This window comes from Sminthopsis crassicaudata, chromosome 3 (genome assembly GCF_048593235.1).
Source record: "Sminthopsis crassicaudata isolate SCR6 chromosome 3, ASM4859323v1, whole genome shotgun sequence".
Lineage (NCBI taxonomy): Eukaryota > Metazoa > Chordata > Mammalia > Dasyuromorphia > Dasyuridae > Sminthopsis > Sminthopsis crassicaudata.
The window spans coordinates 637,616,159-637,641,310 of record NC_133619.1 but is presented as its reverse complement, the minus strand read 5'-3'; the positions used below and the strand labels follow the sequence as shown (position 1 = coordinate 637,641,310).

At 56.3% G+C, this 25,152-nt stretch overlaps 2 protein-coding genes across 2 annotated transcripts; both read left to right on the top strand.

The window, feature by feature from the left end:
- On the top strand, nucleotides 1-6,302 carry TIMM50 (translocase of inner mitochondrial membrane 50). Its single transcript, XM_074306842.1, is given in 12 exon segments — nucleotides 1-152; nucleotides 154-189; nucleotides 1,919-2,054; nucleotides 2,154-2,185; nucleotides 2,424-2,445; nucleotides 3,036-3,094; nucleotides 3,304-3,423; nucleotides 3,893-3,997; nucleotides 4,105-4,203; nucleotides 4,363-4,519; nucleotides 4,744-4,850; nucleotides 4,951-6,302. Coding segments are annotated over 12 exon segments (1,095 nt in total). The 5' UTR covers nucleotides 1-32; the 3' UTR covers nucleotides 5,053-6,302.
- A 7,527-nt stretch (nucleotides 6,303-13,829) lies between these two features.
- DLL3 (delta like canonical Notch ligand 3) lies at nucleotides 13,830-24,854 on the top strand. The gene is made up of 14 exons (XM_074306827.1): nucleotides 13,830-14,629; nucleotides 14,734-15,018; nucleotides 15,720-15,801; nucleotides 16,212-16,469; nucleotides 17,149-17,393; nucleotides 18,991-19,210; nucleotides 19,734-20,445; nucleotides 20,719-20,800; nucleotides 20,961-22,365; nucleotides 23,779-23,803; nucleotides 23,930-23,983; nucleotides 24,103-24,177; nucleotides 24,487-24,606; nucleotides 24,704-24,854. Exons 1-9 carry the CDS (start codon nucleotides 14,561-14,563, stop codon nucleotides 20,964-20,966), a joined length of 1,959 nt encoding a protein of 652 aa, XP_074162928.1. The 5' UTR covers nucleotides 13,830-14,560; the 3' UTR covers nucleotides 20,967-22,365; nucleotides 23,779-23,803; nucleotides 23,930-23,983; nucleotides 24,103-24,177; nucleotides 24,487-24,606; nucleotides 24,704-24,854.
- Nucleotides 24,855-25,152: the final 298 nt, after the last annotated feature.

Sequence of the window (25,152 nt, the reverse complement as noted above, 5' to 3'; positions counted from 1 at the left end):
CCTGGAGGCGGCGGCGGTAGCGTCCGAGCAAGATGGCGGCCTCGGTGGCGGCGGTGGCGCTGCCCTCACGCCTGCTGAGCGGGCACTGGCTGCGGCTGCGGTTGCGGCTGCGGCCCCAGCTCGGTCTCGTGCCCTTGCCCCGGTCCTTGTGGCGCGCGGATGGTGACCGCGCCGCGCGGCCCAGGACAGGTGAGCACTGCGCGTGCGCGCGGGAAGCGGGCAAAGGGGCGCGAGGAGGGAGGAGGAGGTGCGGCGCGAGCCCGGGTTGGGTTCTAGGTTGGCCAGGTTCTAAGCCTAGTCCGCCGGCCCCCCACGCCACCGCGTGGCTGGCTCCCACGTGGAACCTAGGACCTGCTGGGCCCCGCCCCTAGGTGTCTATTGCCAGGATCCCCCGCTGTCCTGACCACCACCACCCCCCCCCCCCGTCTTTCCCTCCCCCAGTGTCCCTGGCGTCCTGGCCCCCGGTGCCCCCCTTCCCCAGTGTCCCTGGCGTCCTGGCCCCCGGCTTTCCCTCCCCCGGTGTCCCTGGCGTCCTGGCTCCCGGTGCCCCCCTCCCCCAGTGTCCCTGGCGTCCTGGCCCCCGGTGCCCCCCTTCCCCAGTGTCCCTGGCGTCCTGGCCCCCGGCTTTCCCTCCCCCAGTGTCCCTGGCGTCCTGACCCCCGGTGCCCCTCCCCCAGTGTCCCTGGCGTCCTGGCCCCCGGTGCCCCTCCCCCGGTGTCCCTGGCGTCCTGACCCCCGGTGCCCCTCCCCCGGTGTCCCTGGCGTCCTGACCCCCGGTGCCCCTCCCCCAGTGTCCCTGGCGTCCTGGCCCCCGGTGCCCCCCTCCCCCGGTGTCCCTGGCGTCCTGACCCCCGGTGCCCCTCCCCCAGTGTCCCTCGCGTCCTGACCCCCGGTGCCCCCCTCCCCCAGTGTCCCTGGCGTCCTGGCCCCCGGTGCCCCCCTCCCCCAGTGTCCCTGGCGTCCTGACCCCCGGCTTTCCCTCCCCCGGTGTCCCTGGCGTCCTGGCCCCCGGTGCCCCCCTCCCCCAGTGTCCCTGGCGTCCTGACCCCCGGCTTTCCCTCCCCCGGTGTCCCTGGCGTCCTGGCCCCCGGTGTCCCTGGCGTCCTGACCCCCGGCTTTCCCTCCCCCGGTGTCCCTGGCGTCCTGGCCCCCGGTGCCCCCCTCCCCCAGTGTCCCTGGCGTCCTGATTTCCCAGCGTCCCCTCCCCCAGCGCCCCAATCTATTTTCCCAAACCTTTCAGGAACTCTGGCCGCCCCCCAGGCCTGAGCGCCCCCCAGGGTGCACATATTGATAGGCCCAGGAGGGGTCTTTGGGGGGGCAGGTGTGGGAGGCTGCCGGCCAGGTGAGCCCCCCCAGCCCTCCCGGTCCCTCCGGCGGAGACCATAGAGGCCTCAGTGTGTCCTCTGTAAAGAGGGGGAATTAAGCTGTTAAAATGCTTAGGATGGAGCCCGGTACACAGCAGGCGTTTAATAAGTGCCATAAACACGCACCAGGCAGTCTGGCTCCCAGCTGCGCCGCGGTTCAGGTTCCCCGGGGCCTGCTGGGGACGGTTCGGGGCCGTTGGGTTACTTCCGTGGCGGCTGGGGGGGGGGGCACGGCCTGCCCAGGTCACAGGAGACCCCCTGGCTCCCCCGCAGGGTTTGTTTCCAGTTCTCTGCTTTTCCACAAGGTGGCCCCGGCCCCGGGCCCTCCCCAGTTACGGGTGACCTGCCTGGCCCCGGCACGGGGCACGCTTCCTGGATTGGAGGCTGGGTTACTCCCCCGGGGGTCTCAGGGACCCGGCTCTCGGCGGGGGGCTCCCTGCCCTTCTCCCTCCGCTGCCTCCCGAGGGCTTGCGCTGCCTGGCACACAGGGGGCGCCTACTAAATGCACGGGCTGGTCCTTGGGGCCTCAGCCCCCGGCTCTGTTTCTCCCCCAGAGCCATATCCAAGACTTACCGTTGCCCTCACACCGGAAGCAGCAGAAGCAGGGCCCCAGCTACGCCAAGAAGCTGGCCATCTGGGTGGCCGGGCTCCTCGGGGCCGGGGGTGCCGTCAGCATCATTTACGTCTTCGGTGAGCGGCCCTGGGGGGGAGGGGCCGATGGTGGGGAGGAGGGGCCGGGGGGAGGGGGGGCCGCTGGCATCTCTTGACCCTCCCTCCCGTCTGTCCCAGGAAACAACTCAGTGGACGAGAATGGCGTAAAGGTAAGATGCGGTGGGGCCGCCCCTCCCTCGGGCTTTGAAGTGCCCGACCCGTGGGCCCGGGACCCTCCGCCCATCTCCTCCTCCGGTCCCTTTGATGTCCTTCCCCCAGGGGGAGAAGGGGGGCAGGAAGGGAGACAGAGCCCCAAGGGGGCCAGGACCCCGTCCCGACCTCTTCCCGGTGCTCCGGGGTCCTGCCCCAAGACCCCCCTCCCCGACGCTCTCTGTGTCTTCTCCTCAGATTCCGGATGAGTTTGACAATGGTGAGTGTTGGGGGTAGGAGCGGGGGAGGGGGAGGAAGCTGGGGGGCGAATCCTCTGGGTTCTGGTCCTTCCCCTTCTTTCTTTGCTTCCACTGTCCAGAAGCCCCTCCCCCAGCCCATCTGGTAGCTCAGCCCTCCCTCAGTGTTGGGGGCAGCTGCAGGGCCTGGGGGGGGGTAGACAAAGACCCCTTCCCATCTTCCTCGCCTCTGGCTGTCCTGTTGTTGGGGGGGCCTCAGAAGGAGCAGATTGGTGGAGGCAAGCCCGAATGGGGGAGGGGGCCGGCCACATGCCTTCTCTGTCTTTTCTCTAGCCCCCCTGGGGACTGAGGAATGTCTCCCCTATTGAGGACTCAGCCCATCCACACGCAGGTGTCGGGGTGTCCTGACGCCCCTGCTCCAGGCCCAGCCGGGGGCGCTCTGGTCGCTGGGGGAGGGGGCGGCGTGCGACCCCACCGAGCCTCAGCGAGGGGGCTGCTAGCTGTGGGCTGCTGTTCTGTCCTCGCTGGGCTTGTTCCTCTGCCTGGTTCTGCTGGGGGAGGGGGGTCCGGGTCCCGGGCCTGGCAGCGAGGGCCTTCCCCTTCTCGCCCTCAGATCCCGTGCTGGTTCAGCAGCTCCGAAGAACCTACAAGTATTTTAAGGATTATCGACAGGTGGGAAGGTCCCCCCCGCTCCTTTCCAGGCTCCCCCCGCCCACGAAGCACCCCGGCCCCAGCTCCTTCCCCTCCTCCCACCCACCTGGCCCCCACGAGGCCTCCGGGAGCCCCGCAGACAGGGACACCCCCAGACTCCCTGCCCCCACGTCCCGCCCGCGCAGCCCAGAGATGCCCCCCTGACCTTCCGGTGACTCCCCCTCCCGCAGATGATCATTGAGCCTACTAGCCCCTGCCTCCTGCCGGACCCTCTTCGAGAGCCCTACTACCAGCCTCCGTACACGCTTGTTCTGGAGCTGACGGGGGTCCTGCTGCACCCCGAGTGGTCGGTGCGTGGGGGCCCGGGGTGGGCGGCCCGAGAGTTTGGGTGGGAGTGGGGCTTTGGGGAGATTTCCAGGTTTCCTGAGAGGGAGCATCTGAGGGGTAGCGTTTTTTCTGGAGTCAGTGCTGCCCCCAGGAAGGGGCTGCTTGGTGAGGGCCTCCCAGGTGACTCGGGGCCAGCCTGAGCCTCGGCACAAGTGGGGTCATGGAGGGGGCGGGGTGAAATTTCTGGCCAGAACAAATACCGAAGCCCTTGGACCAGAAGTGATCAGTCTGCCGAGTGATAAGCATTTATTAGGCGCCTACTGTGTGCTGGGTGCTGTCTGTGTTAGTGCCAAAAAACCGATGCCTTTGATATAAGCCCCAGAGGGGATCTTGGGAGGGGCCCACAGACAGGAGCCACAGTGCCCGAGCGGGGTGGGCAGCAGAGCTCCCTGGGGGTCTCCCTTTACCTGACAAGTTCCCTGCCCCCTGCAGTTGGCCACTGGTTGGCGGTTCAAGAAGCGTCCGGGCATCGAGACGCTGTTTCAGCAGCTGGCCCCACTCTACGAGATTGTGATCTTCACCTCCGAGACTGGCATGGTGAGGCGTGGGGGGGGGCAGGGCACAGCCTGGGGCTAGGAGAGGGCTCCCCCTGTCCTCCTTGAGGTGGGGCAAGGCAAGACACTGACCCCCGTGTTCCTTCCCAGACAGCATTTCCCCTCATTGACAGCGTGGACCCCCACGGCTTTATCTCGTACCGCCTCTTCCGGGACGCCACTCGCTACATGGATGGGCACCATATCAAGGTACCCCCGAGGGTGACACTGGAGGCGAGGGAGGGCCCGGGGCCCCCGGGAAGGCGGAGGACGGCGACGGGGGGTGCCCAGAAGGCTTCCTGGTTGGGAAATTTGTGGGGGGTGCGCACGGTGATGGATTCTCCAGTGAGCTCTCCCGCCCCCGCCCAGGACATCTCCTGCCTGAACAGAGACCCAGCCCGAGTGGTTGTGGTCGACTGTAAGAAGGAGGCTTTCCGGCTTCAGCCCAACAACGGTGTGGCCCTGCGGCCCTGGGACGGGAACTCGGATGACCGGACCCTGCTCGACCTCTCTGCCTTCCTCAAGAGTGAGCTGCCCCTTCTCCCCCTGCCCCCCCTGCCCTATGTTGTGCTCCGTCAGTCTTGCCCTGAGCCCAGACACAGACCTTTGACCCCCCGGAGGCAGCGGGGTTTAGTGGAAGGAGGGGGAGTGAGACAGCCCGGGTTCGAATCCCGAGTTGCCTCGGTTCCCTCGTCTGCAAACCGAGGGTTGGCCTGGGGACCTGACCTCGTCCTTCCCCCCTCCCCTTAGCCATCGCCCTGAACGGGGTGGAGGACGTCCGGACGGTCCTAGAAAACTATGCCCTGGAGGACGACCCGCTGGAGGCCTTCAAGCAGCGGCAGTCTCGGTTGGAGCAGGTCTGGAGGGGGGAGCCGGGAGGACTTGGGTGGGGGGAGACCTGGGTCTTCAGGGGCTTGTCTGGGGCCCGGGGGCCTCACCCTGTTCTCCCCGCCCCAGGAGGAGCAGCAACGCATGGCTGACCTGGCCAAGAGCACCAAACAGAGCCTTTTCTTTAGTTCTCTCACCAGCCGCCTCTGGCCCCGATCCAAGCAGCCCTGACCACCTCTGTCCTTGCCTCCCTGGCCCTGGGGGCCCCTGCCCCTCCCCTGGGGCCACGCTCAGCCTGACAATAAAGTCCGTCCTGGAGCCACCTTGTCCGGAGGTTTCTCATTATTGGGGCGCAGGGGAAGGAGAGGAGATTATCGGGGACTCCCCAGCTCAGCCATTCACGTGAATGCCTGGGGCCGAGTTCCTTCTCTTCTCGGCCTCAGTTTCCCCTTTTCTGGCTGGCTCTTCTCCACTCTGAAGGTCCTTCCCCACTTGGAGATGCCCCGATTCTGTCAGTCAGAGGTTTCTGACCCTGTATGTGCCTGGGGACCCCTTGGGCAGGCTCTGGGTGGGCACGTCCCACGGGCAGCCGAGAGGATCAGGGGCCCCGGAGCGCCAGGGGCGGCCGGACTGTAATCCTGGAGACGTCGGCTGTTGCGCCCTGAGAAAGGAATCGAGGGAATAAACTTGGACCGTGAAGGGGTTCCTGTTGCTTCCCAAGGGTTCACAGCTTCAGCCCAGTGAGACCCCAGGGAAACCCACCGAAGTCATCTGGTGTGCTCCTCTTAGTAACAGCCCAGCCGGGGGAAGAAAACGCCTGAGTAACTGCAGAATCTAGGAATTCCCTGAAAATTAGCCTTTGAAGGCGTGCACAGGACTTGTGTAACCCCCAACGAAACAGGGAGAGACCGCTGGGGAGATGATGGGGCCTGTGGATAGAACGGAGGTTCTTTGGGGGGGGGAGTCGGTTCCGATCCAGCTTTAGAAACTCCCTCACTTGTCCCTTCTGCCTCAGTCTCCTCAGTTACAAAATGCAGATAATAAAGCACCTGCCACCCAAGGTGACAAGGAGCGAGATGATATTTGTAAAGCACTCACCTGGCACACAGTAGGTGCTTAATTTGTTTGCCCTGGCAAGGGCTACTTTATAGAAGGAAACAGAAGGAGCGTGTGGAGAAGCAAATGGTCCTGAAGCTCCAGGGGAGTGATGAAGGGCGCCCCGGACCTAAGGGGCAGGAACCATCAGCACTATTTAGTACTGGTTGGGGGGAAAGCGGCTTCACGGAACACTTCTGCCCCAGACAAGTCACCAATCGGTGACTGACCCAAAATAGCAATCACTGAGGAGCGAGGACTCCCCGTTTCACAAGAAGCGTTGAGTAAATTGGGGATTGATTTGGGGAGAATTAGGCCAATATGTCATGTATGTCACAATAAAGATCAGATGTGCAACTTGTATGTAAAAGGCAAGAAAATAAAAAGTGAAAGGAGCTACCTTTCAAGTCTGTGGTTTGGGGGGGAATTCATAACCAAACAAGGGATAGAGGCAGTCACCGAAGTCAGAGTAGGCAATTTGGTCATATAAAGGAGAACAAAATCAGTGCTTTCAAGTTGCTTAACCTCTAGTTCTCAGTTTACTTATCTGTAGAATGGGGGGAGGTGGGGCTAGGTGGTCTATATGTGCTTCCAACTTTTTCTCTGATCTTGTAAATAAAAGAATTTCAATGTGGGGGGAGGAGAGAAACTGCATCAAATATCTTTGCTAAAGATCTGCTATCTTCTTAACTTATTTTTTATTAAAGTTTTTTATTATTTTTTTTTCCTGAGGCTGGGGTTAAGTGACTTGCCAAGGGTCACACAGCTAGGAATAAAGTTTTTTATTTTCAAAACATTCATATAATTTTTCAACATTGACCCTTATATAGCCTTGTATTCCAGATTTTTTTTTTTTATTATATATATATATATATTTTATAATATTATCCCTTGTATTCATTTTTCCAAATTACCCCCCCTCCCTTATTCCCTCCCCCCGACGACAGGCAATACCATACATTTTACATGTGTTACAATATAGTCTAAGTACAATACATGTGTGTGAATATAATTTTCTTGTTGCACAATAAACATTAGAATCCGAAGGTACATGCAACCTGGGCAGACAGATATTAGTGCTAACAATTTACATTCCACTCCCAGTGTTTCTTCTCTGGGTGTATCTACCTCTGTCCATCATTGATCAACTGGAAGTGAGTTGGATCTTCTTTATGTTGAAGATTTCCACTTCCATCAGAATACATCCTCATACAGTATCGTTGTTGAAGTGTACAGTGATCTTCTGGTTCTGCTCATTTCACTCAGCATCAGTTGATTTAAGTCTCTCCAACCCTCTCTGTATTCCTCCTGCTGGTCATTTCTTACTGAGCAATAATATTCCATAACTTTCATATACCACAATTTACCCAACCATTCTCCAACTGATGGACATCCATTCATCTTCCAGTTTCTAGCTACAACAAAAAGAGCTGCTACAAACATTTTGGCACATATATGTCTCTTTCCGCTCTTTAGTATTTCTTTGGGATATAATCCCAGTAGTAGCGCTGCTGGGTCAAAGGGTATGCACAGTTTGATAACTTTTTGGGCATAATTCCAGATTGCTCTCCAGAATGGCTGGATTCTTTCACAACTCCACCAACAATGTATTAGTGTCCCAGTTTTCCCACATCCCCTCCAACATTTGTCATTATTTGTTCCTGTCATCTTAGCCAATCTGACAGGTGTGTAGTGGTATCTCAGAGTGGTCTTAATTTGCATTTCTCTGATCAGTAGTGATTTGGAACACTCTTTCATGTGAGTGGATATAGTTTCAATTTCTTCCTCTGAGAATTGTCTGTTCATATCCTTTGACCATTTATCAATTGGAGAATGGTTTGGTTTCTTATAAATTATGGTCAGTTCTCTATATATTTTGGAAATGAGACCTTTGTCAGAACCTTTGTTTTTAAAAATATTTTCCCAATTTGTTACTTCCCTTCTAATCTTGTTTGCATTAGTATTATTTGTACAGAAACTTTTTAGTTTGATGTAATCAAAATCTTCTATTTTGTGATCAATAATGATCTCTAGTTCTCCTCTGGTCATAAATTCCTTCCTCCTCCACTTGTATTCCAGATTTTCCCCTCCTTCCCCCATCACCCCCCCATGGCAAGTAATGTGAAATCCTTTGTGTGTAAACATATTTGTACAATTGTCTTGCTGCACGAGAAAGATCAGATCAAAAAGGAGAGAAAGTGAATAAGAAAAAAAATGTAAGCAAATGACAACAGAGTGAGAATGCTGTGTTGTGATCCACACTCAGTTCCTACAGTCTGGGTGCAGATGGCTCTCTCCATCACGAGATCATTGGAACTGCCCTGAATCATCTCATTGTTGGAAAGAATCGCACCCATCAGAATTGGTCATCGAATAATCTTGTTGCCATGTACCATGATTTGGTTCCGCTCATTTCACTCAGCATCAGTTCCTGTCAGTCTCTCCAGGCCTCTCAAATCATCCTGCTGGTTTCTTACAGAACAGTAATATTCCATAGCATTCATATACCACAATTTATTCAGCCAATCTCCAACTGATGGGCATCCACTCAGTTTCCACTTTCCTGCCACTACAACAAGGGCTGCTACATTTTTGCACATGTGGATGTCTTTCTTTCCTTTAAGATTACTTTGAGATATAAGCCCAGTAGTAACACTGCTGCATCAAAGGGTGTGCACAGTTTGATAACTCTTTGAGCATAGTTCCAAGCTGTTCTCCAGAATGTTTGGATACATTCACAGTTCCACCAACAATGCATCAGTTTTCCCACAACATTTGTCATTATCTTTTCCTGTCATCTTAGCCTGAGAGGAGTGTAGTGGTACCTCAGAATTGTCTTAATTTGCATTTCTCTGATCAATAGTGATTTAGAGCACCTTTTTATAGATGACTAGAAATGGTTTTAATTTCTTCTGAAAATTGTTCATTTCTAAAAATCTGATATCTTAAGATCTATAGGTAATTGATTACAAGTAGGTAAGACCATGAGACATTCCCTAATAAATGATGAAAGAATATAAAGTTTTCAGAAGTCAAAAATATAAGTCAAAATCAGCCTTGAGAAAAATGCTCCAAATTGTCAGTCATAAAAGAAAAGTACTTGAGAAATAACAGGTTTCACTTCCCATCCAAAAAATTGGCAAAAATGACAGAAGTTGGAATGAGGCAATGATGGAGGAGCTGTGGGAAGATGGGCATCCTAAAATGCTATTTATAGAACTATGAACTGCAACAACCATTCCAGAAAACAAGTGGGAAAAATGCTGGGAAAATGATGAGTTTTCATACACTTTGGGTCCAGTGATCCTGCACCTGATGGATAACCCACAAAAGGACAAAAACAGGGAACATTTCCCTGTTTACAAAACAGTATTTTGCAGTAGCCAAGAAACTGGAAACCGGTGTCAATGGGGGAGTGGCTAAACACTTATATATAGGGTCATTCATTTAGAATGGGAAGGGATTTCAGAGACCATCAAGTCCAACTTTCAGCCCCCCAACTTTACGAATAAAAAAACAAAACTTGAGGCACAGAGAGGAAGTTTAGGTGATTTGGCCAGGGTCACTGATCGTTGATATCTGCCAGGATTTGGAGCCAGATCCTCAAGACTCCAAAGGCCAAGGTCAGGCAAATCTACATGGGGATGTTTGGGATATTTTTGTGCCATAAGAAACTACAGAAAGAAGTCAGAGCAACTCGGAAACATTTGTATGAACCGATAGAGTGCAAAGGAAGCTGACCCAAACATGTTCAGTGATTCCAATTCTATGAAAAATTAAAAATGTAAAAGTGACGGAATTTGGGTCCATCAATCTTGGATTTGGGAATGTCAATCTTGGCTCCAGATGACTAATGGTGGAACATACTTCTCTCAGGAAAGAGGAGGTATAGTAGAGGAAGGAAATTTTTTTTTAAGTTTTTTTTTTTTTTTTTTTTTTTTAAACACACATTGCTTTATGAATCATGTTGGGAGAAAAATCAGAGCAAAAGAGAAAAACCATGGGAGACATTAAAAAAAAAAAAAAGTGAACATTCAGTCTCTGTACTTTTTCTGGATGCAGATGGCATTTTCTCTCCAAAGTTTATTGGGATTGGGACAGCTAGGTGGGGCAGTGGATAGAGCAAGCAGTCCTGAAATCAGGAGGACCTGAGTTCAAATCTGGCCTCAGACACTTAACAACTTCCTTTCTCTGTGACCCTGGACAAGTCACTTAATTCCAATTGCCTCAGCAAAAAAAAAAAAGGGGGAAAAATTAATCTACAAAGTCTATTAGGATTGCTTTGGATCACTGAACCAATGAGAAAAATCAAACCTTTCATAATTGATCATCACACATTCATGCTATTATTGTGTACAATGTATTCCTGGTTCTGCTCGTTTTGCTCAGCATCAGTTCATATAAATCTTTCCAGGCCTTTCTATAATCAGCTTGTTCATCATGTTTTTTAATAGAACAATAATCCATTTTTTTCATGTACCACAGATTGTTCAGGCATTCCCCAGTTGAGGGGCATCTTCTCATTTTCCAATGCTTTGCTACCACAAAAACAAACACTTTTGCCCACATGGGTCCTTTTCCCTCCTTTATGATTTGAAGCAAGCTCACTAAGCATAGAGGATTCAAATACATAAGGGAGATAGTCTCTGCCTTCAAGAAGCTTTTTACTGAGGGATCCATATTCACAAATAAGTGTATACAGGCTATGGACAAAAAAGAAAATGGGTTGCAATGGGGAAAGTCTCTTGAAGGAGGCTTGAAATGTGTGAAGGATTATATGAGACAGAGACAAGGATGGAAAACCTTCTGGGGTTAGAGAATGTGGAGACAGGAAACGGAATTTGTGTATAGGGAACAATAAATCAGTCATTCTGGCTGGTGGAAGTTGATAGTAGAACAGGTCCTCTGGAACCATCTAGGAGAGATCAGAGAAGAACATTATGTGAAGAACATTAAATGCTCCAAAGAGAAGATTGTGGTTTGCCCTGAGGCTGCTGGGAGCCTTGGAAGATTCCTGTGACCTAGAACTGGACTTTAGGATCATCTCTTTTGCAGATATGTAGAAGATGAGTTGGAGAGGAAAAAGTCTTATCCCAGTACCTGGCACCTAGTAGGCTCTTAATAACTTTATTGATTGAGTGGTTGGATGCAGAGACTCATTAGGTTACTGTCATCATCCAGGCAAAAGGTGGTGAGAGCCTGGACTGGAATATCTGAAGTATGAGTGGAAAGGGAATAATAATTTATAAAGAGCCTACTATGTGCCAGGCACAACACTAAGATTACAACCTGCAAGGTAGATGTTGTTAGGTGAGACTGAGGCAATGAGTCATCTGGAGTTTTGGAAGCTCAATTTGAATTCAGATTTTTCTGACTCCCAGCACTCTCCATTAAACTAGCTGTGTGGCGGAAGATCATTTCAGCTGTTAAAGGACATTGAGCTTCTCTCTTTGTCTCTTTCTCCTGGGAATAGCCTGCCTGGGGGAAGAGGATGGGGAATATTTTGAATTAAAAGATCTCAGTTCAATTCAATGCTGGCTATGATCTGGCCTACTCCCTGACTTTCCCTGAACCTGTTTTCTCATTCCTCCCTCCCATGTCAGTATGAAGGTGAGAGCCCCACTAGGGTCGGCCCTTTTCCCTGCTAGTGCAGTGTGATCCTGGAGAGGACTCTGCTCTCCTCTGACTCCCATTGAGGACACGTCGACCGATTCTGGCCCCAAACTCGTTTTAAGGACCTTGGTCCTGAACATATCAGTCCTACAGGAGCTGGCTCTGGTTCTAGATTATTCAGTAGCAAGAGGCAGGAAGGTGCCATGGGCTAAAAAGGTCTGGAGTTAGGTCCCGGTTCTGGCTGTGGGTATCAGACCTCTCAGCACTCATGTCCTCACTTGTGGAATGAGGGCACAGGTGGACGGCTTGCGGACGAGGAGCTCCTGCAGCAGTGACCGTGGTTATGTTCCTGGTGCCCAGAAACACAGTGCCTGGCACGTGTTTGCTGGCCCAGGGTCCTTCTGACTTTAAATCTGTAAGCATGATCAGTCCTGGTGCGGCAGGACTGACTCCAGTTTGAAGTCAGAGTGAGAATGCTGGCACAGGATTCTGTTAAAGTCAGAGCCTTTTTTGGCAAAAGCGCTGGGCCAGATAGCATGGGTAGCTAATTGGCTTTTAGAGTCAGGGGGAAGAAAGCTTTTATACCAAAATTCTGGCTCTCAGCTATGTCAGGTACTAAGGTTGCTGAAAACAAATCTTTTTTTGGATGGTAGCCTAGCAATTTGGTTAACGTGGGTTCAAGGAACAGTGCACAGAACAAATGCCTTTCTGTGGGCCCAGCAGGTCTAAATATACCTTTGTGAGTGATTTTGGGATGTGTTAGTAATTTTCATAAGGTAGCCTGGGCGCAGTACCAGAGACCAGCTCACACCGGGCATAAGGCACAGGTGTGATTAACACATCTATTTGGCATGATTGGGCTTTGTACTAGACAGAGAGCATCCTGGGAGTGGAGGGAGACTTTTTTTTTTTAATTTTCAAAATACATGCAAAAGTAGTTTTCAGCATTCACTCTTGTGAAATCTTGTGTCCCAATTTGTTCTCCGCCTCTTCTGGGGTGGAGGGAGCAAATGATAGTCAAGTTGAAAAGAATGAAAGAAAAAAGAAAACAAAGATAGACATGGCCTGAACTGAGGAAATAGGGCTCAAGAGATGGGAATATGGAGAGAAATTCAGGAACAGAGAGCTCTAGACAAAGCAGTAAGCTGGTTATTACTTGTATTCCAATTTTTTTTTTCTCTCTTCTTCCTCCCCTCCCCTCTTAGACAGCAAATAATCCAATATAGGTTTCCACATACATATGTCCACAATTGCCATGCTGCGCAAGAAAAATCAGATCAAAAAGGGGGGGGGAAGCAAAGAACAAACACTGTTGCGATCCCTGCTCAGTTCCCATAGTGCTCTCCGGGGGGGCAGCCGGCCCTCCCCGTCACCGGTCCGATGGAACTGGCCGGAATCGCCTCACTGCCGGAGAGAGCCGCGTCCATCAGAACTGACCAGCACATGGTCTTGTCCCATGTTCTACTTCTGGTTCTACTCACTTCCCTGAAGCTAGAAACTTTTGAAAGAGGAGAGAGTTGGTGGGGGAGGGGGAGAAGACTAGAAATATCCTGCGTTCCCCCAGCTCTATGACCGTAGACCTAGAGAGCGGGAGCATTGCTAGCCTGAGGAATGTTGACTTGCAGGGATGTGTCTCCCAGAACCTGCAAGGGGCTCTGGGAAAGGAGCCCCAGAGTCGCATCAGGGCCATTTGGAGGGCTCCCCGTTCAGTGTCCTGTAAGAAAGGGCTTCTACCTGTGGCCACGCTGTGGGCAGGCTGCCCAGAGAGGCCGGGAGCGCGGGGGCCCCTAGAGAAGCCAGGTCTCTGAGCTCTCGGGGGCGCCCTGACGGGAGACCCTGAGACGCTGGATGCACAGCCATGGCCCGCGGGGGGAGGGCTGGAAGCGGGAAGAGAAGGCTGGGGTCCCGACAGCCCGGGACGTGCCTGAGGAGCCGCTTAGGGCAGTGCCCTCCCGGACCAGCTGTCACCAGGTGCCTGCCCGCGGTGCCGCAGAGACATTTCCTGTCCGTTTGCTGCTCACACCTCCTCTGGAGCAAATGGAGACGCCCCTCCCCCAAGTCATAAAGCCAGAGGGGGGGAGACCAAAGAAAGAAGGGGGGCCTCCGGGAAAGGAGGGGCTGGCTGGGCTCGGGCAGCCCGGGAGGCAGATGGCCGGATTTACATACAGCTGGTAAGCCCCAGCCCGGTGACAGGCTGCCTCTGCTCCCTTCCGCGCTGCCCCGCCCCCAGCGCTGCCCCGGGAGGGGCCCGACTCCCCAGCGGGGAGCGCTTTGCGGGAGAGGCTGCGAGGGAGCTGGGGGGAGACCCTGCCCCCTGAGCCAGACAAAGGGCCGGGCACGAACCGCCCCCGCGGGCCCCCGCTCCGCACGTGCTCACAAAGACACCCGTCTCAATGGGGTGGGGGCACTGCCCTCCTGTTGCCCCCCAGCGCCCACTTCCCCGGCTTCCATCGGGCCCCTGGAACGCCCTTGCCGCCTCTGCGGGCCCCCGCGGCGGCCCTGGGGCGCAAGCAGAGACCCGGGGAGCAGTGACCGGGGGACCCAGGGACACCCCAGGAACCATTAGCGAAGCCGGAGAGATCACACAAGCACGCCCGCCCATTACACGGAGGGACGGGCGCTGGCGGGAGTTTTACAGCCAGACCCTCCTGTCTCTCCACTCCCTCTGTGCGTCCGTCTCTGTGTGTCTCCCCATCCCTCTCTTTCTCGGTCCCTCAGTGTCTCCCTCTCTCCCTTCTTCTGTCTCTCTCTCTCCCTCCTTCTGTGTCCCCCATCTGCCTCTATGTCTCCCCCTCCCTCTCTGTCTCCCTCTCTCTTTCTCCCTCCCTCTCTGTTCTCTCTCTCTGTCCCTCCCTGTGTCCCCCCCCTCTATGTCTCTGTGTCTCCCCCTCCCTCCCTCTCTCTCTGTCTCAGTCTCTCACACTCTCATTTCCCCCTCCCCCTGAGCTGGGTCAGGGTCTCCTTGGGGGCGGGGCCTCGCCTCGGGTTATAAAGCTGCTCCCGAAGCCCGGGTGCCTCCAGACCCCACGCCATGGCCTCGAGGCGGCCGCTGCCCGCCCGGCTCCTGGCCGTGCTGCTCTCTCTTCTCTGCCTTTGCAAGGTGGGGGCATGGGGCGGTCCCAGGGGAGAAGAGCCGGGCGCATCCTGGGGCAGAAGGGGGGGTTCTTGGGACTCTGACCTCTTATCCCCCTGTTGCTCCCCAAGGTCCGCTGCGCCGGGGTCTTCGAACTGCAGATCCACTCTTTCCGGCCCGGCCCCGGGTCCCCGGGCACCCCAGCCTCCCCGTGTGGCCCTCGGGGCTCCTGCCGCCTCCTCTTCCGTGTCTGCCTGAAGCCGGCGCTGCCCGATCGGAGCCCGGAGCTGCCGTGCGTCCTGGGAGCGGCGCTCAGTACCCCGGGGACCCCGAACCCCGAGGACCCCACCGACCCCGGCCCGCAGCTCTCCCTGGTTGACGGCCTCATCCGCGTGCCCTTCCGTACCGCCTGGCCGGTGAGGAGTCCCCCGAATCAAGAGAATTCCCGCTCCCCCGAACCTTAGACCCCCCATTTCACGGCCGCGTAAAGATCTCCATAGGAGCTCCCAGCAGCCCCTGGCCCCCACTCCCGCTCATTTCCGTAGAAGCCGCCCCCTCAGCTGTCCAGGAACGCCGGGTCTCCCATCCTTCCCTAGACGCTGGAAGAAGCCCACCCCCAGAACTCCAGCCCCCATGTCCCAAGATGCTTCGCTCCTGCAGGACGGGCCCCCTCAGAAACTCTGAGGGACCTCCATTCGCAGACCCCCCCTCCCACCAACACCCCCAGCAGAAACGGTCCGGATAGATCGCTTCCTGGGAAGCCCCTCTGCCCGGTCCCGGGGCTCCTTTCCTCCTGTTTCCTTGGGGAGATGCAGGCACAGCCTCTTCCCCCCATTTCCAGGTCAGCGCCAGCCTGACCCTCGCTGCTGACCCCAGGGACCCTAAGATCCTGTCTCTACCAAGCAGCGTCTTCTTCCTTCAGTCTCATTCTCCCCGCATTCTGCTTTCTTGCTTTTTAAAGCTTTTGGGGCCCCTCTCCTCCCTCGCTCCAGTGCCTCTCCCCGTTAACTAGGAAAGCTCCCTTCTTTCACGCCATCTTTTTTCGCCTTCTGGAATCCCCCTCGCCCCCCGCTAACACTGCCCCCCTCCCCCCGTCCCTTCTGCCCTTCTCCTCCAGGGGACTTTCTCGCTAATCATCGAGTCCTGGAGGGAGGAACTTGCATCCAGGAGCAAGGAAGGCCCGGGGGAGAAGCTTCCAGGTGAGCCCTCGGGTGGGGAGCGGAGAGCCGGGCAGGGGGCGTGGCTTATGGTCTCCGAGGGGCGGGGGAACTGGGTCCAGCAGTCTCCCCGTGGGAGAGGGACCGAGCAGGAGGAGGGGGCGCCGGGTCTGCGCCCTAGTAGGAAGTTCTATGGCTCCGAGCCGCCGGCTCAGAGATTGTGTCTGCGTGGAAGAGCCTTCTGGGACCCCGAGATCTGGAGTCGCCGCTAGGAGGGTGGTGGGACTGGGCGGGGCTGATACCAGGTGGGAGGGGCGGGGCGGGTCCCTTAGGGGACGGGCTGATTTATGGGGACTTTCTGGAGGAGGGGGTGGGTTCTCGAGAGCCCCAAATCTGCGAGGAGGGCGGCCCGCGGCCAGCGCGGGTCCGTTACGTGCCCCTCTGGCCCTCAGGTCCCGATAGGAGTCTGCTGAGTCGGCTGGCCGGGCGGCACAGGCTGGCGGTGGGCGGGCCCTGGGCCCGGGATGCCAGGCAGGCCGGGGGCTGGGAGCTGCTCTTCTCCTACCGGGTGCGCTGCGAGCCTCACTACTACGGGCCCGCCTGTGCCCGCCTGTGCCGCCCGCGGGACGACCCGCTGGGCCACTTCCACTGCGGCGCCAACGGGGAGCGCGTCTGCATGGACGGCTGGACTGGAGACATGTGTGCCCGGCGTGAGTGACAGGGCCGGCTCGGGGCGGGGGCGGGGGCAGACGGCACCGGTGGGGAACACGTGCGCCCCGCAGGAGCGAACCAGGGGGGCGGGGCGGGGTTCCCTACCTCCCCTCTATTCTCTCCCCCAGAATGATGTAGACTGTCCCAAACACCCCGAGGTTAGGGTTCAACCCTCCCGAGACTGAGAGCTCCCTCCAAACGCTGGGGGGGAGGGGGGGAGAGGAGGAGGCGGTAGTTTGGGTTACCCAACAGCTGATCGAGCCTTCTCCCTTCTCTTGTTGTGTCTCCCCCATTTTTGTTGTTTTCTATTCCTTAAACCTTTCTCTTACTAACCTCCCCCTGCCTCTCTCCAAATCTCCCAACAACTCTCCTGCCAAGGTCTCCATCACTATTCACCACGTCTCCCATAATGCTCCCTGCTTTACCCCCCCCCATTTCTCCCACAAACTCCCTGTCTCTCAATACCTCCTGCAAACTTCTCTTTCAAACTCCACGCTTCTCCCTGTCCCCCCCCCCACTCTTTCCGCCTGATACTCCCCTGATTCTCACCATCTTTTTCTCCTCCCCCCAACTTGCCTAATATTTCTGCTCCAAACCGTCCTGCCTTTCTGCTCTTGTTTCTGGCCATCTCTCTGCCTCCCTCTGCTCCCTCTTCCTGCCTCTCACTTCTCCCTACAGCCATATGTCAATCAGGCTGCAGTGCTGAGCATGGTTATTGTGAGCGACCTGATGAATGCCACTGTCACCAAGGCTGGACGGGCCCCCTGTGCACCATGCGGGCCCCCAACGGCGACTGCTCCGGCCTCCAGCCGTGTGCCAATGGGGCCACCTGCTCCAACCTCCCGGGATTCTCCAGCCGCCGGTGCCTCTTCCCAGCCGGACTGTGCGACGAGCACCCGTGCACCAATGGTGGCAGCTGCAGTGTTAGTATGAGCCGTGAGGCTGCCCCAGACAGCTAGCCCTGACCTGTGACCTTCCAGTGTCCATTTCCCATATGCTCTAAAATTAAGGCTTTAGAGAACGTTAAGGTTACAAAATCTTCCTTTGTGGGACAGCAGCACGGTGTACTGGAATTAATCGGGAATACCCAGGTTCAAATCCGGTCTCTGATACTTGCTAGCCGTGTGAATAGCAAGTGGCTTTTCCCTTAGCAACCTTAGCTTCTCTATTATGGGGCTAAGGATAATAATAACTCATAGAGGACAGCGTGCAGAAAAAGTGTTTTGGGAACCTTAAAGTCACGCCTCCTGACAGTCCATCTATTGGTATCCTCATTTGACAGCTGAGGAAACTGAGGCTCAGAGAGGTCACCTGCCTGTTAGTGGGAGAATCAGACCTGAATCCAATTTGCCTACCTGGAATCTAGGACACTTTTTATGTCATCATGATGATCCCTGATGTTAATCCATTGGCAAATTGTCATGATCAGTTTAGAATTGTGCTGGATCTGGGTCCAGGCCTTGGAATTAGGATGAAGGCCATGAGCATGGAGAGGAAGAGATATGTGCAGGAGGCAAAGTTCAGAGAACAGGACTGAAAGACCTTGGAAGTTGAGGGCTAGAGAAAGGGGGAGAGTTCCTTCATCTTCTTTTGGATCTCAGTTTACTCATCTATAAAATGGGAGGGAAATTGGACCAGTCAACCTGAGAACCACAAATCTGTAATCCATCCCAGTAGTAGTGCCCAGGTCATACGCAGAAGCCTGCCGAAAGATCAGGACTAAGGACTAAGTCCTATCCCAGGACTGGGAGTAGGAATGTGCTTAGACTCGGTTCAATTCAGCTCCCACAGGATGCAAGTCACTGTGCTATGCTCTGGGAAGACAGAGACAAAAATCAAAGCCCCTGCCCTTGAGGAGCTTACACGGGAGGGAAAAAATATAGGAATAAGTCACCTGGAGAGAGAGCTGGGAAAGCACTAACAAGGAGGGGTGTGGGAAGTGGGCTGGGGAGGACTCAAAGGAGCTGGCAATACCTCAGCTGAGACTTGACTGAAGACAAGACAGAGCTGGAGAGGAGAGATACAGGGGCGAAGTTCCAGTTAACTTGTACATGGGTATGGAGGTGGGATGTGACTTCTAGTCTGGGGAAAAGCTAGAGAGAGGTTCAGTTTGGTTTTAAAAGAGTCCAGAATCTCTAAATATCTACAAAGATACAAAGAAGGGCAGCATCTAGAAGGATACTTCATAAAAGGAAACATTTGGAAAGATGCCTTAAGGGGAAGAGATGGAAGTGCCAGATTGAGGAGTTAATATTTGATCTTAGAGGCAAGAGGAAGTCCCTGAAGTTTTCTGAGAAGAGCCATTTGTAATCAGATCTGTGCTTTAGGGAGATTTTTCTGAAAGAATTTTGGAAGATAAATGGAGGACAGGAAGGAAACAGGGAGATCCCTTGGGAGGCTATGAGGTGGGCAACGGATCTATTCAGTCCCCTCATTTTACAGATGGGGAAACTGAGGCTCAGAGGAGGGACGGTAATACGTAAAATTTGGACCTGACGCCCCCACCCCTTCTGCTTCCAGGAGGTGGCGGGGGACTTCGAATGTACATGTCCACGGGGCTTCTATGGGAAACGGTGTGAGGTCATTGGGATGACGTGCGCCGACGGACCCTGCTTCAACGGGGGCACCTGTGTGGACGGCGGAGCCCCTGCTGGTTACACCTGCCGCTGCCCCCCAGGCTTCCACGGGTCCAACTGCGAGAAGAAGATGGATCGCTGCAGCCTCCAGCCTTGTCGCAACGGTGAGTCTTCAAGATCGGGCAGACCATTCCTCTCCTCTAATAAACTGGAAACTGAGGCCCAAAGATAGGCTTACTCCGGGAAACTGTTTCATCGGATGAAAAAACCGGCCCTGAGAGCTTCAGTCCAGTCGATTTCCGAAGGTCAGAGGTAGTTTGGATCCAGGCCCTTCAAATCTTCCCGTTGCTCCATGGGCGGGAGGCCTGGAGGCCAGGAGCGGCGGTGAGGCCGGCAGAAGGACCTGGAGACCAGAGTCCTTCGCGGAGATGCGGAAGAGGGAGAGCAGGGCCGGGGAGGCCCAAGCCGGGAGCAGCCTTCGCGCATCGAGGGGGCCGCAGACATGGCTGGAGGCGGGAAAGGGGAGCAGAGAGGGGCAGGATCTGGAAGAGAAAACAAGCCGGGCCGCGGGCCGCGCGCTCGGAGCTCTCCGGATCCGAGGGCTCCGTGCGGAAGGGACGGGGCGGGCTGAGGGGCTCCGCCGGGCGGAGCGGGGCCGTGACGCGCGGGGCTCTCTCTCCCTGGCAGGTGGCATCTGCCTGGACCTGGGCCGGGCCGTGCTGTGCCGGTGCAGGCCGGGCTTCGGGGGCCCGCGCTGCGAGCGAGACCTGGACGACTGCGCCGGCCGGCCCTGTGCCAACGGGGGCACGTGCGTGGACGGCGCGCACAGCTTCCGCTGCTCGTGCACGCTGGGCTTTGGGGGCCGCGACTGCCGAGAGCGCGCAGACCCCTGCGACCCCCAGCCTTGCGCGCACGGGGGCCGCTGCTACGCACACTTCTCGGGCCACGTCTGCTCCTGTGCGCCGGGCTACATGGGCGCGCGTTGCGAGTTCCCCGTGAACCCCGGACCCGCGGACGGAGAGGGCTCGGAGCCCCCGGCTGCTCCCGCCCCGCCCCCGCCCGGACCCCACCGCGGGCCCCCCGAAGCGGCCCGCCGCAGCCACGGGCCCCTGCCCCCCGCCTTAGGGCTTCCCTTCGCTCTGCTGCTCCTGCTGGCCGTGGTGGCGGGAGGCGCCGCCCTCCTGGTCAGAGCCCGGGCCCGGCGGCCGAGTCCGGGGGCGCGGCCCCTTCCTTCCTCTCCGGACCCCGTCCCGCCTCCCCCGCCTCCGGCGGACGCCCTCAACAATCTCCGGGCTCACGAGGGCGGCTCCTCGGCGCCCCCTTTTCAGGCTCCCGGCAACTTCAAAGCGCCCAAGAGCGAGCGGACGCAGCGGCTGCTGGAGTTCCCGTCGGGGATGAGGTGACCAAGTCTTCCGCCCGGTCTCCGGCGGGGCGGGCGGGGCCCGGGGCTCGGCGCTCCCCTCGGGCGGGGGAACAGCGGGCGCTCGGGTTTGAGGACCAGGGGAGAGAGAAAGCTTGCGGGGACTGAGAAGGTGCATCCGGGGCTTGAATGGCCCCTTGGAATTTCCAGGGAGTTGTCCCACACTTTCCGAGGGCGCCTTCCCTTCTCAGTGGCGGCTGCGGCGTGAGCCTGGGGGCCCTCCTCCCTCCAACCCCATTTCTTCCCCATCAGGGCTGAAGATTGGTGCTTTCCCGAGGACAGAGACCCCCGACCCATTTACGTCATCCCCGACTGCTCCGTCTATGCCCGAGAGGTCAGTGTCCTCTCCCGGCCCTCCCTTCGAGGCTCCGCCCTCCAAGTCTCCCCTAGTGCCCTCAGCCTCTGGTTTCCCCCTTTTACCTGTGGGGGGGAGGGGAAGAGAAGGGGGAAAGGCTTCGAGCCTGAGATTTTTTTTCCCCTCATTTTGTTTCTAGGTCTGACGCGGCCTCTCCGTGGACTTCACTCTCAAGATTCCTCGAAGACAGAGACATTAACATATTTATTCGCTGCTGCTGCTGTCTATGCGGACGTTTCCCCTCCTTTTCCCGGCACACTCGAGGGAGGGGGAAACTGAGGCAGGCAGCAGCTAGGAAAAGTCTCCTGGAGAAAGGGAGGGTGCCCCTCCCGAGAAACTCAGGAGCTCCGGACTGGGGGGGGGGGGTCAAGGACCTCATCTCCCGCTCTGACTTGTGTAAAAAGAATATTTACAACACTTCCCTTCCTCATCTCTCCAGATTCATACGTGAATGATTTTTATTTTAATCAATATTCGTTTCTTTCTTTTACTCAATATTCATTCAAGTCTAGGGCAGACTTCTCTGTATGGGCTTGGGAGAGGAGCCACACTAGTGGCACTCGGGGGAAATGGGAGAAAGGGGGCAGAAGAGCCGGCACCAGCCCCTTGCCGCCACATTGGTTCCGGGAGAATCTCTGGGTTGTGGGCCAGAGGCAGGAGGCCAGAAAGGGGCCAGAGGCTTCCTTCGGCCCCTGACACCGTAGTTCTATGCAAGGGGGTTGAGGCAGGACCCCCCAGAGAGCGGAGGGAGAACAGCCCTCGTCTCCACCTTCCTTCATTCCTTGCCACAAAGCTTGGGTTCTAGTTTGGGCTCCAGGGGCCAAAGTCCCTCCTCCAGTGGCGGGATCCAGGTTTGAGGAAGAGAGGCTTCACTTGGAGTCTGATAATAATGAATGATTTTCTACGGTTCTTAGAAAATATCCTTAAAATCCTTCAACAGTCTTTAATCCCTTCTCCCTCCTCTGCCTGGCTGCTCTTTGGGGACTGGGGCTTCTGGTCTTGGAGGAGGGGAAAGGAGAGAGAAAGAGACCGAGACAGAGAGATAGACAAGAGAGACCGAGACAGAGAAGAGAGGCAGAGAGGGAATTGGGGGAGGGGAGTCCCGAGTGCGAGTGATACAGCAGACGGGCATCCGGAAGGAGTATCGGGGCCTGGCTCCCGCCGCCGGCGCCTGTCACCTGGCGAGCCTCCAGCGAGCCTCTGCCCCCTTTGAGGGCTCTTTCTTAACGTCTATAAGAACGGGCCGAACTGCGCTCTGAGGTTCCTCTTAGTTCCCCATCCGGGGGCCCGTGATCCCCCGCGGGCCGGGCCTGGCCGGGAGCCCCTCCGCCTCCCTCCGGCGCCCCGTGCAGCGGGACAGTGCCCTCTGTGAGCGGGTTCTGATTCGGAACGGTGGCCGCGGGGCCGCCGGCACGGCCGGGTTAGAAGGGCGCCGCCTCCCCCGGGGCCATGGAAACCGACCCCTGCCAGCCCGGAGACCCGGCCTCGGCGCTCGACAACAAAACCGAGCCGCCCGCTCAGATCCAGATTCTGGTCGTGTTCGGGTAAACGAGGCTCGGGCCCCGCCTCCCCGCCCCCCCCCCCCCCCCCCCCCCGGCCAGGGAACGAACGCCGGGCAGGAGCAGGGTCCCCGTCCTTGGGAGGGTCTCCCTGTGTCCCACGGGGTGGAGGAGATGCGCCCGGGGCCCCGGCCCCTCCCTTTGACTCCCCTGCACGCTATTCTCTCTCCGCCTCAGGATCCCCACCCGGGCCCGGGCCCAGACAAGGTTCTAGTCCCGGTCCGGAGGGAATCGCGGGCGCGGGGGCGGGGCGGGGCTCCCCGAGCCCGGGTTTGGATTCAGAGAGGAGGCGGGGCGGGGGTGAGAGTGAGAGTGTGCAGGGGCGGGGTGATGCCGAGCAGGGGAATGTGGGCCCCTTCCCGTCCTCGCGGCCGCGCCGCCTCGGCACAAGTTCTCGGAGACTCAGTTTCCCCTTTGTGAGAATGAGGAGTTTCCCACCAGCATCGGTTGGACTTCACTGGGTGGTTGTAAGGGTTGAATCCAATAATGTATGTTTATAATGATTGCAAATCTATAGCGGTGAAGTAAGTGGTTTCTACTTATTAAACGGGGAAAGGATGACATAAATGAGCCTGATTTTTGTCTTTTTCCTCCTGTTTATTGGTAATTTATCCCTGCCCGTCTTTCCTTGTGTCTCTCTCTCTCTCTCCCCGTCTCTGTCTCTATCTCTCTCTGTCTCTCTCTCTCTCTCTCTCTCTCTCTCTCTCGCTCTCTCTCTCTCTCTCTCTGTCTGTCTCTCCCTGTCTCTGTCTCTCCCTGTCTCTGTCTCTCTCTGTCTCTGTCTCTCTCTGTCTCTCTCTCTCCGTCTCTCTCTCCGTCTCTCTCTCTGTCTCTCTCTCTCTGTCTCTCTGTCTCTCTCTCTCTCTCCGTCTCTGTCTCTCTCTCTCTCTGTGTCTCTCTCTCTCCGTCTCTCTCTCCGTCTCTCTCTCTCTGTCTCTGTCTCTCTGTCTCTCTCTGTCTCTCTCTGTCTCTCTCTCTGTCTCTCTCTCTCTCTGTCTCTCTCTGTCTCTGTCTCTGTCTCTCTCTCTCTCTCTCTCTCTCTCTCTCTCTCTCTCTCTCTCTCTCTCTCTCTCTCTCTCTCCCTCTCCCCGTCTCTCTCTCTGTCTCTGTCTCTCCCCCTCTCTTTTTTTTTTCTCTTTTTCTCTCTCTTCTCTCTGTCTCTGTCTCTGTCTCTCCGTCTCTCTCCATCTCTCCGTCTCTCTCGTCTCTGTCTCTGTCTCTCTCGTCTCTGTCTCTGTCTCTCTGTCTTTGTCTCTCCCTCCATATTCCTGGCTCTTTCTATCAATGTCTATTTCTTCTTTCTCTTCTTTCTTTCTCCTCCCGGTGTTTCCCGTCTGTGGGGACGCCTCCTGTCTGAGTCTGCCTTCATGTCTTTGACTGTCTCTGCACCTGTTCCAGCAACTCCTGAAGTTACCAGTTTCGGGTGAGTGAGTTTTCTCCTGGGAAATGGGGGGGGGAGAAGAAGATCCAATCTGTGGCCCTTTGGAGGGGGCAGAGGCTCTCCCCCCTCCCCCCTGTCCCCCCCTGAACACCTCTTCCCCATTTCTAGTTCAAGAGGCTGAAGAAGCAGCTGAATGACATTTTCCCCAGACGCCTTGTCTTTGTGAGTAGCTCCTCCCAGGCTGGCGGAGGGCATCCCCTTCCCTCTGTGTCTGTCGGGCCCACCATGGGCAGCTGGGGGGGCACCGCAGCCCCCAGCTCCTGCCCACCTCTCTGCCCCAGGTTGAAGAGCGGTTACCCCAGTCCTCAGAGGATTTTGAGGTCTTTGTAGCGGGCAAGCTGGTGCATTCTAAAAAGGTGAGACTGGACCTGGAAAGTCCCCTGGGAGCTTGGGAGTCAAAGGGTGGGGGTCCCACTTTGCAGCTGGGCCGCAAAGCGTGACCACGGCAAGCCCTCCCATCTCGGGACTCGGTTTCCTAATGAGGAAAATGGAGATGATAACATACTAATTCCTCGGTGCTGCTCTGGGGTAAATACAGATTTTAAGTGGGAGTTTGTAGAATTATTCTTGTTCCAGGCGGAGGGGAAGCCGGCGGGAGGGCTGAGGCCGGGGAAGGAGGCTAGTTTGCGGGTGCTTTCAGGAGGCTCTTCCTCTTGCTTTCCCAGGGAGGAGATGGGTATTTGGATGGTTACTTCAATGAGTCCAAACTGGTCAAAGTCGTGGCTCAGATCCAGGAAGTGCTGAAAGACTTGTAATTGCCCAGCTGAACAGATGAACATGAGGATGTAAGACTTCCCCACCCAACCCCATAGGGCCCAAACCCTGGGGAGCAGGGCTGAGATCAAGCCTGGGAATTTTCTCTCCTGCTCACCTTCCCATCAGGTTATCTTTTTCCATCTTCCTCCTCTCAAGTCCTCTCCGCCTCCTGCTCCAGCTTAATGACAGGAAAGATGGAAAATACCTCAGAAGCCGGGTCCTTCCTTGATGGCTGCTGGGCATGTGGGGGAGAGATGTAACAAGTGTGCGCCTGTTACCTTCTGTCTGTCTTTATTTAAAGTGGGGCGAGAAGCAGTATGGGATGCACGTGGAGGGGGAACAGGAAGTGGGGTTCAGGGATCCCAGCGCTAGTCTCTTACGGCGGGCCTGGCGATTTCCTCCCGGGAGCCTCAGTTTCCCTGTCTGTGTAACAAGGGGGTTACCCCATAGGCCCTCTGTCTCCTTACAGATGTTAATCCTGTGAGATTTAGGAGAGCTTCTAGGCTCGGAAGCTCTAATCAGGAAAGGTGCTTTATGGGGGCGAAGGCTAGAGGACGTAGGTCTCCTCGGGAGGC

Bases quoted from the DNA above. Each gene is read 5' to 3' on its own strand.
- DLL3 (XM_074306827.1), top strand. From the start codon at position 14,561: ATGGCCTCGAGGCGGCCGCTGCCCGCCCGGCTCCTGGCCGTGCTGCTC. The intron at 14,630-14,733 runs GTGGGGGCATGG...TTGCTCCCCAAG, and splicing joins CTCTTCTCTGCCTTTGCAAG to GTCCGCTGCGCCGGGGTCTT. The intron at 16,470-17,148 runs GTGAGTGACAGG...TTCTCCCTACAG, and splicing joins TGGAGACATGTGTGCCCGGC to CCATATGTCAATCAGGCTGC.